Source organism: Stylophora pistillata, chromosome 12 (genome assembly GCF_964205215.1).
Source record: "Stylophora pistillata chromosome 12, jaStyPist1.2, whole genome shotgun sequence".
Taxonomy (NCBI): Eukaryota; Metazoa; Cnidaria; class Anthozoa; order Scleractinia; family Pocilloporidae; genus Stylophora; species Stylophora pistillata.
Genome location: NC_142530.1, coordinates 17271137 through 17281812, shown reverse-complemented (window position 1 = coordinate 17281812; position 10676 = coordinate 17271137). Strand labels below are relative to the sequence as shown.

The following is a 10676-nucleotide window of genomic DNA, read 5'->3' as shown; positions in this document are numbered from 1 at the left end:
AAATTGTAACTAAACACGTATGTTGTTTGGAGAAATAGAGACCTTTAGCTTTACCTTTTGATTTCGAATGCAAATTTAAATTGTCCAAAGTGGGTTCTGCACGATTGTTCAGTTCTTATGTTCTCTGGTGCCTGATGATGGTTCCTCTCTTTTACGCTTATTCCAATGGAGAGGATTCCACGAAAAGTCCATGTTACTAAGATAATAACCGATTTAACACGACCTTCTAAATGTGTTGGAATGACTCTCCCTGCGATATTGTAGCTTACCCCGTGGACACGGGTTACCCCGAAGGAACTACTCGGATGGTTTAAATCGTTTTTCGTGTACTGTAAAACCACTTTCAACATGAAGGAGATCATAAAATGATACTTCGGTATTAGAGAAAAACATAACAGAGGCGATAATAAAGGGAGGTTGAAAAAAGAAGTCAATCCATGAAGATCGTGACGGTTGTAAATGATGGATTAAATCTAAAGAATATTGGCCCCAATTTTCAATAACTTGACTACGACGGTCCAACATTTTCCACTCTCGACTAAGGTTAAGTGTTTTTCAAGAAAAGTAAAGATTAAGTAACACCCCGTAGTGACACAGCACAAAAGATTACCAAAACGATTGCTGTTCCAGTACAGTACTGAGTCTACCAACCGCGTAGAGGGGAAGGCCTGGGCATTTTTTCTGCAGCAGTGAGATAAAGAATAGTTGGCGTTTAATATTGACTCCCGCAAGGTTTACACGTGATTTTGTGATGGTAATAAATCGGAAATTTGAAATTACAACAATTCCCTCGACCTAGCGCGCACGACTTTGAAGAGACTTCAGACTGAAAATTTATTGCAAGCCGACATTAGTGGTACATACCAAAATCATGGTCTAATAACTTACTGTTACATAGTTGGTACAATTTCGTAGGTGCTATAAAGTGCCCTCTATTTAAGTACTTACTGCGATTTTGGTTGATTTACTAATCGTGTTGATTATTAAAGAAAATCCGCGCAGATCCCATGAGCATGCACGCACGGATCTAAGCAAGCGAGACACATGACCGACAAAAGAACATAACTTCTCCTTAGAAGATTTATGACTTATAATCATAATTATAGAACCTGTTCTTCTTTAGAGAAGAAGCATCTTCTGTTGTATCCTTTTCAAGTTTGACTATAAATTCATAGATAAAAAGCGGCCGAACAAATGATCATATTATGCATTTTGAACCAAAATAACGGTAAAAGAGCTTGCAAGGACTTGTGCATCGTCTTTAGCAGTACATGGATACTTGGATGAACTGAAAAGGAGGAACAGTATTTTAATTGAGATCTGCCCCTCATTTCAACCGAGCCACATGGCCCACCCCCGATTTCCTTTGCATGAAGCGACTAAGAGTAGCACTACCCCCCCCCCCTCTGGATGGGATGCTAATCCATCCCAAGGTTACCCCCAAGCATTTCATCAGGCATCTCTGACATATTCGCCAGCACCCTGGGTGGAGAGCGATATTGTGTAATTTGCTTGAAGTGTCTAGCCCTAGAGGACAACACATTGACCCGTCCAGGGCCTATTTCTCGAAGGTCCCGGTAACTTAACGGGCTCGCAAAGATATTCTATTTTCATTCAAGATGGGGGTTTCAAAATTTTTGAAAAGTTTACAATAAAACTTTAATCTAAAAAAAAAAACAAAAAAAACATGGACTGGTAAGGGTGACAGAACCTGCCTCTATTCTTCAAATTTTGCCTGATTATAAAATATAGCTCCGGGCCCGTTAGGTCACCGGGAACTTTCGAAGAACGGACCCCAGGTCTCAAACTCGGACCCGTCGACTCGCGTCCACAGTACAGACTATGAGGCCACCGAGTGTGATCTTGTCCGCTCGGGTAGCCAATAACACAGGATTCGCTTCATCTTGGCCGCGGGCGCTGCCATGTATGTAATAAGTATGGATATCATAGGGAGAAGTTATATGTTAGTCAAGGATTCACGGTTTAAAAATAAAAGAGCGACTCACGTCATCGTATTGGAAAGTTGCCATCCCGTTCTGAGCCGTATCCCGCCTTCTAAATTGATCTGCGGAACAAAATTGTAGAAACTGACAATTGATTTTCAATCTTGAAAAGTCAAGCACTTTAGGGTAAAATCAACAACCCGCTGGCCGTGGAAATAACAAAGATTATAATACATATACTCTAAACGTCTTAAAAAGCCACACCCTCTCTCCACTTAACACACCCCTTTGACTCCTTCACTTGAACGTGAATTGTAGAGTGAAAAATAATAATATAAGAGCGGGGTCTTTTAAAGCGTTCACGACTTTAACAAGCCAAAGAAGAAAATGAATGACAAAACAGGAAACATGAGTACGGGTTATTGCATTCGAGTTAAGACATTGGCGCGACTTCCTCAAGGCAAGAAGTCTATGGGCTACGGATAAGGATTTATTTTTTTGTGTGTTTTTCAGGCGAACGGAGGCAAGCGCGAAGCGAGAGCTACGCGCGAGTTACGCGCGAGGGGAGGAGCGTCATTTCCGCGCTAAGAAGCCGACAAAAAGCCATAAATTTTACAGCACGCTTGAACGTATCACTGAAAGCAAGAGGTCGCCACCATCTTAAGGGTACATGCTTCTCATGTTTCTCTCCAAGCGAAACCAATGTAACACATGAACACCAGCCGTGGTCAAAGAGAGAAGAAATAAAATCGAAAACGTATTGGTAAACCTGTCAGAACAAACGGCTACATTCGTACCTGTCAAGGCCTTCAATCGCACGCAACAAGCAACGAAGTCGTCGAAGGTGATTCGATTGTTGGTTGAATAACGCTTGACGACGATGTTCAGTGCATTGGGACTTAATCGATAACCTACAAAGTTGGGAGAAAACGAAATTTTGCATTAAGACCAATCAACACGGGGGGTTTCAATGAAGACAGTTGGCAGGGGTGGACTGGGCTGGAGATCGTTGACTTACAACCCCTATATCAAACTAGTATCCGTGTTCCGGCGGGAGGGGAGGGGGGGGGGGTTTGGTGGACTGAAGTCGATGATAGCGTATCTCCTTAATTTTTCCACGGCTATCTCGACTCTCGTTATCTCGAACCAAGAGGATCAACATAACAGGACATACCGCAATCGGTTGCTAATGACTTCTGGGTGAAAATTATGACAAAAAAAAAAAAAAAAGACATTTAGACATTTTCTCTTTGAGGTGTTTGGTTTCAAGAAGCTGACAAAGTATAGTTATAAGTTGTGGATGTGATATAAAAAAAAATTAGAAAAGAAAAAAAAAAAAAGAAAAAAGAACTAACGAAGTTACCAAAAGCAGAGAGTGCAGCATGCAGCTCGTGGGGCTCCACTGTTCCTGACCTGTCTCTGTCGTGCTGCATAAAGGTTGTCTGTAATACAGCATAAACACAAGTACTTTTATCAATTATTTTAGGGCATGTGTTGAATCAAATTCGGGCCGCACATTTGTTAAAAAGTTATAAATAAATATGGCATGGCTTAGATGATATTGCAATTGTGGAATCATTTGGGGTGGCTTTATGGCCACACCTCCATCCTAGAATCAGCACTGCACTGATGAGGCCCAAAAGGCCGAAACAGTACTGTCTGCAGTTAGTTATATATATATATATTATATGTAAATATATATATATTATATGTAAATATATATATATTATATGTAAATATATATATCTCCTAAGTCACCCCAAATAAAATTAAAAGTTCACAATAACAATTCAATCTTTATGTAACCTTTTCATCTCTTTGACTTCCCTTCAAAATATAGGTGACTGATTATCCAGTTATATGGAAACAAGGGCAGGAAAAATGTACAAAGTGGATGGTGTCCTCATGATGTGGAACAAAATTATATCTACATAATATGAACAGAACGGAGTGCAACAAAAACGAAGCACCACTTCTGCTCATATTGGTGCACAGCCAACACATAAAGTATGTTCCATTTCTAGAAAATAATCAGTTCGAAGAATGCCCTCCTCCCCCCCATCCTTTTGCTACATAGTTTGTTTTTTTGTTATAAATACTCTTTAACTTCCTCAAGTGATTAACATGTAACTTCTCCCTATAATATCCATACAATATCTGGCAAAATGGTTATGAGAATACTCAAAGTTATCATGTAGAAGTTGTAATCTTGATATATTGTAACTCCCAAATTCTTGTAACTAGTTTACAAGGAAATGTGTAGCAGCTAGATAGGAGAATTCACAATCAGATCTTGGGAGTTTAAGGGTTAAAGAAATATAAAACTACAGGTACATTCTCATTTAATATTGAACTCCTTAAAGTCACCATACCTTCCACTGTTGCAACACACTGCATAATTCCTTAAATTCGCTGAAACCCATTTTGCCGCTATAGTCACGCTACAAAAGAGTTAAGGTACTCAACTGGTTGGGTTGACTGAGTGATTGTTAGGAAAATTGATAGGCGCACTTTGCCACCTTGAGCGCTTAGTACTGGAAAATACCATATTACTTCTTTACAAGAGTTTTGTATTGTCACATTTTGAATACTGCAACCCTTTATTTATGGGTATAGGTAAAACACTTAACAAGAAACTGGAAGATGCAAACTATTATGGTCTACAAACTAGAATGAATTTTGGAAAAAGTACACAACTGGTTGGGTTGACTGAGTGATTGTTAGGAAAATTGATACATGGAACAGCAATTAAGAGTGTCATTTAGATAAAAACTTGAGAAGTTAAATGTTTCTTTTAATAATAATTGCAATATTCACAGTAGTCTCACTTTTACCAGTTTTGCTTTTAAGTTGTAGGGAGAAAACAAGTTTTTTACCACCTTGAGGAATGTCCACAAAATGAAAAACTTTCACCTCTGATTTGAAAATTTTACCCTTCAGCTTTTCAACACTTAGGTAACAACTTTTCACTAGATAAAGAAAAACCAAATGGTTAAAACGAATTTCTCTTTTTTATGAAGCATCTCATTGGGTGGCTATCTTAAATCCTTGAATCTGATTGGCTAATGCATGCTTGTAACTGGTTCAACTTTTGGCCAGGAACATAACATAATTACCTAACAGGACTAACTATCACCCCATAACTCACAGTCCAACAATTATACTTCTGCATCGCGCCACAAATATCATAAAGAATTCTAAAACCAGGGGTTTCATTAATGTTTTCTGCAGGAGGGCAACTGGTTTTCACAGGCGGGCAAAACTCTTTGAACTGAACTTCTTTATAAGATAAACTTTCCTCCAGACCATCAAATCAGGTGGGCAAAACCGTCTTCACAACCGGTCAATTTACCCGGTGCCTGGCCCTTAATGAAACCCCTGTAAAACTATTACCACAGGCTTAAGGCTTTATTGCTACTACCAATATGCAGAATAAAACAGTGTTGGTACAGAGTTGGTTAGCCCTTTACTTTTCCCTTCAATATCCATACATGTACATTATCCAGCACACAGGTAACCAGAAAACTCAAAGTTATAAGGCAGAAGTTGTTATCTTGATCTAACACGGACTTCTTGTAACTAATCTACTAGGAAATATGTAGCCACTGGAGGGGACAATTCGCAATCATATCTTGGGGGTTACAGGGTACAAGGTTTATCTGCTTCATGACTTGTGGAGTATTATTTTTAATCATCATCATATTAAAGGATACATCCAGCATTGTGATCATAATCCTGAAGAATTAAAATTCAAAGATTACTTTTCAAGTATAAACTCTTCACATTTTTATTAGCACATAAATTAAACTGCTAAAAAGCAAGTTCTAGCATTGGCCTGTTGTTGAAGGAACCTTCAAGTAATACAAATATACAGTTGAACCTCAATTATCCGGACCTCGATTATCCGGACTATTCGATTATCCGGACTTTCTTCTCTGGTCCCAATTTTTTCATGAATATTAATTAGTTGTGATCTTGAAAACTCTGAACCACAAAAAGCCCAATTATCCTTTCGAAAGACTGTTGAAACAGCGTATTATCCTGTGCGCTTTTCAAAATTCTCAAGTGCGACGAGACAGAAATATTCTGACGCGTTACCTGTAAATACATACAGGCTGTGTAGATATCACAATTAAAATGATGTTTTCTTTGCTGTATTACCTTTTGTTTAAACATTTCTATCTCATTAATATTCATATTTTCGATAATCCGGGACTCTCGATTATCCGTACTATTTACCGAGGTTCGGATGAGTCTGGATAATCGAGGTTCGACTGTACCATTTTTGCATGTTCTAATTTGCGAGTACAGTTGAAGCTATAGGAAGTAGTCACCCATGGGGAATGGTAGGGTGATGGTTTAATACAGGTTGACCACTCTACACACGTTGACCACTCTACACACGTTGACCACTCTACACACGTTGACCACTCTACACACGTTGACCACTCTACACACGTTGACCACTCTACACACGTTGACCACTCTACACACGTTGACCACTCTACACACCTTGACCACTCTACACACGTTGACCACTCTACACACGTTGACCACTCTACACACGTTGACCACTCTACACACGTTGACCACTGAATGACTTGCATGATGTTTGTGCATAATATTTGTCCTAACTGATCAAATAAGAAAGAAAATCTTCCAAGAATTGATGATATTTGAACTCAAAGTACCAACACTAACTGCAGGAGATAAACATGGAATAAATCTTACAGTACTTGAGAATTATTTTTAATCATAGGGACCTTAAGCAGTCAAGATGGCAACGCAAAGGAAGACTTCAATTGAAAAATGAATTTCTACTCTTAGTCACAGCTCAACTTCAGCATGACGTATAGAAGTAGCGTTGAATTCCAAATGGAAATTAAATTAATTTGCCAACACGGTTTTGGTTTGCAGACGACACAAATTTTGGCGATTTCACATTGTTGTTTTGCATAGGACAGCTAAGAAATGTACAAAGTTTCAAAACGCATGTGCTGAGCTATTGTTCTGCCAATTAGATCTCGTTTTTCCACGTCCTCATTGCCGTTGCTGTCGTGGTTGCTTAAGGTCCCTCATATTTGAGCAGTTCTGCTTTAAGTGAATGCTTAATATTGGTGGAGACAATACAAACAGGCTGTTACAACTCAGTCAAGTTTGACGATGACCACTTCATAGAAGAGGAAATTACAGTACTTCACAGGAAAAAATTTTAAGCCTTTGAACACAGACTGTTTAATCTGGGGTGACTGCTTCATACTATACTGTTCAATACAGGTTTTAATATATCACAGGAAGTTCAACTGCAAACCTTTAAAGTTTTTAAGTTAAAAAAAAGGTTAATATTTGTGTACACTGCACTCACCTGCAAGTCTCCAAGCTGAAAGCTGGAAATGGAAAGGAAAGAAAAATAAGTGTATAATAGTCATCTAAAGATCTGGTTTCTTTGTCAGCCATCAACTGTTCAGTGTAATAAAATTGTTAGGATATGTAAAAGGATACAGAGTGCAAAGATATAAATGGCAAATATTGTGAGACTGAGTATATTCCTATACTGAATTCAATTCAATTAGCAATAAGCTTCGATGATTTAGGTAATAGTTATCGCAATCTAAATTACAGACCCTCCTTAGCCTAGCTATTGCTATTTGCAGGTCAGCCAATGCAATTTGATAAACCAAGTTAACAAATGGTAAACACCACAGCGTACACTATTGAGTTATGGATGCACGCGGGAGGTTGCTAAGCACGAAAGAAGCATAAGAGTTGCTCGAGGCGATAGCCGAGAGCGACTCTAGCTTCTTGAGTGCTTAGCAAACCTCCCAAGTGCATCCATAACTCACTGTGGTGTCTACCATTTGTTTTATAACATAACATTGATACATTGTAGCTAAAGAGTTCCCTTTTATTTTTGACAAATCTTACGTGACCAGAAAAAACAAGCGCGCTCGGAAAAATAGTCTTTGCCCAAGTGTGAATAGGGTTTTATGAAAACAAAAATTAATGTAAAAGCTCCCCAGCACTCTTCTTGCATTGCAAACTTGATTCAAGTAGAAATACTTACGATGATAACTTCCAGACATTCCTGAACTTGTTAGACTGCTTTGTAGTTCCTTTGCATCTATCTGCCCATCCTTAAGAAAGACAGGATAAAGTAAAATCAACATAAAAACAAGAGATTTTGAGTGAGAGTACAAGAATTTTCTAACTATTCTTAGTTAAATTTCTTTAACCCTTTACACCCAAAACATTTGTATGCATATTCTCCATTACTTTTCTCTATACATTTTCTATGATGCTGACAAGGAGAATTTGGTTAACGATCAAGAGCTTCTTTAGTTAGTGATCATTTCCTTTATTCTCCTGACTTTAATGTTTGATTCAAGGGTGATATTGTAAAGAGAAATTATATTTTAGTCACTCTCATAGGTTTAAGGGTGATGAAAGAAGGGTTGTGCTCTGTCAAAGACCATGTGCCACAGGTGAGGAATGCTGCTAAGTTACTCTCTTCATATCACTTTCATCACTGGATGAGGTAAAGATATATCAGAAAGAAGCTACATGTCCTTGATCTCCAAGAGTCATATGCTTAACTTTTGATTTAATTGTCATTTTGGTTACTTACTTGCCCAGCCACAGCTGAAAAATATTGAAACAAAGGATCTTGCTGCTGCATTGGAGCTGGATAACCACCTGGAAAGCCTGGGTAACCCTGCAAAAAGAAAAGAAAAGAGTTCAATATTTCCAATGATGGGCGCCTTCTATTCCCCCTATTCACAATTAGCAACATAAAAAAAATATGATCATGTTTCCACTATCCTTAAAATTCAGAGGTGGCCACCAGCAAGGTGGTATTTACATCACTAACATGCTCTAATGGCTGTTAAATGTACATGTATGACTGGGAGTGTGCCAGAGTCCCCTTTCTCTTAATATATTCAAAGAGCAGACTACACTAATCAAAAGAATAGGGAATGCTCTGATTCTTTAGATCCCACAAAACTCCCACAGGAAAAACAACATTTTATTTTTAGAACTGTCAAACTTTGGAATTCCTTGAACCTGTCACTCAAGCCAAATTGGGCTTTGAAACACTTCAAACACTGCATAAAAAAACAATTTATTTCATCCTTTTTGGAGAGCATTTCATTTCTTAGAAAATTAGTTAATTTTAAAATACACCTTCATTCTGAAAAGCCCTTTGTGGGAAGAATCAAGTATATCTGTTCATATTTGTACCTTCTGCCTGTCAGAGTGGTTGGTAAACTACCCTTACAACTTTTCATAATTGTAGATAAATATTTTTTGGGAAAATCTAGACAAGACACTTATAGAAATTGTAGGGTTCTTTAAAACATTTGAATGATTCCTTGAATTTAGTTACAGTCTATAGCTCCACTGACATTACACCTAGAGTACAGTTTCCTACACCTTGTGTATTGCCTGTATTTTGTGCTATTTTTTGCCAAGTTCAGTTTTTAGCTAAGGATTTTGAGGCTATCCTATAAGAAGCAATAATTTCAAATCCTGGCCAGATAGATCCTTGTATGTGAATTGATGTGGTTGTTGTTATTTTTGCCAAGCATAACTGGCCCCTACAACATTTCTACCTTTTTTGGCTGAGTTTCATTGTCTTGAGATATTATGTACTACAATTTTTGTGACATTTATTAAAATATTTAACCCCCTATTGTAAAAACATTACACTTTGCACCCATGTTGTCACGAAAGTTGAACACTTCTTTCTTACCTTTTCGTGTCTAACAACTATGAATGTAAAAAAATAAGACAGCTTGTGAAAATGAGGTGTATTCTCTCATCACAAGGATATGGTGTAAAAACTGTTACATTTTCTGACTACAAGCATGATGCATACACTGTCCTGTGATTGCCCACAATTAGGGCTCTGATAACAAATTACAATCGATAATTGAGGTATAAACAAATACCGATACACAGTTTCAAGATATGTAATGTATAATGTTTAAGGCACACTTTCCGTGTAGCCTCCGTGTAGAGGACCATGTGTTATAAAACTCTTTACTGGGTTAATGATGTATTTACCCTCTTGCAATAAAGAACATTGTATTGTATTGTAGCCACAAGCTAAATTATTATGCACACATTTCTTGATAGAGAAAACAATGATAAAAACAGTACATTGCCTTTGAGGCCAAGGCCTTGTTTCAAAACGGTTTGGGGTTCTACAGAAACCGTTCCAAGATCCGATGGGATTAAACCTCCACATTCCCAATAAAGTTCAATTGAAGTTTCGATTCGTCATACAGTTCCTCAGCACGTAAGTTCACGTTTGTGACAACCTCACGCAAGTGAACCACGGGTCGCTTTTAAATAAACTTTTAATAGCCCTGTTGTAAAACTAAGGTTTCTTGATCAGTGATTTCAAACACCAAAAATGCTCCAACGATCTAGCCTAATTTCCAGTACGATTGACGATGGCGTTTGTAAATGACATTTTCTCACTGTTCGCTCATCACTGAAAATTTTTCAGAGCTGCAAAGGGACAGTTAACTCCCTCCTCACTTACCCCGCCATATCCACCTGGTGGTGGAGCACCATAGCCTGGGTAAGCCATACCTTTGATTAAAATGAATATCTTGCTCTTTCGGGAAATCTTCGATCCAAACACTGCGAACAGGCACAGCTAAGCAGCCTGGCCTCTCGAGCCCATCCCACAAGGCAAATTTTCCGTGTGGACTGCGTTACTCCTGT

The 10676-nt window shown here is 38.2% G+C and overlaps 1 protein-coding gene across 2 annotated transcripts; it reads right to left on the bottom strand.

Annotated features, from left to right (window-relative positions):
- Positions 1 to 820: 820 nt before the first annotated feature.
- LOC111326202 (sorcin) lies at positions 821 to 10676 on the bottom strand. 2 transcript variants are annotated; one of them, XM_088740327.1, is made up of 10 exons: positions 10542 to 10676; positions 8569 to 8655; positions 8008 to 8077; positions 7309 to 7330; positions 5657 to 5678; positions 4316 to 4384; positions 3307 to 3385; positions 2741 to 2854; positions 2007 to 2065; positions 821 to 1288 (listed from the first exon to the last, which is right to left on the bottom strand). In XM_088740327.1, the coding sequence occupies exons 2-10, from the start codon at positions 8617 to 8619 to the stop codon at positions 1262 to 1264; spliced, it is 513 nt and encodes a 170-aa protein (XP_088596453.1). In that variant the 5' UTR covers positions 8620 to 8655; positions 10542 to 10676; the 3' UTR covers positions 821 to 1261. The 2 variants fall into 2 exon arrangements, with proteins under 2 accessions (XP_088596453.1, XP_088596452.1); XM_088740326.1 differs by having other exon boundaries at positions 10492 to 10646.

What these genes read in the sequence shown, in the direction of transcription:
- LOC111326202 (XM_088740326.1), bottom strand. Translation starts at nt 10,539, where the DNA reads ATGGCTTACCCAGGCTATGGTGCTCCACCACCAGGTGGATATGGCGGG. An exon ending in AATGTCTGGAAGTTATCATC is followed by an intron (nt 7,331 to 8,007) that starts GTAAGTATTTCT and finishes TTCCATTTCCAG; the next exon opens with CTTTCAGCTTGGAGACTTGC. An exon ending in GCGATTGAAGGCCTTGACAG is followed by an intron (nt 2,066 to 2,740) that starts GTACGAATGTAG and finishes TTTGTTCCGCAG; the next exon opens with ATCAATTTAGAAGGCGGGAT.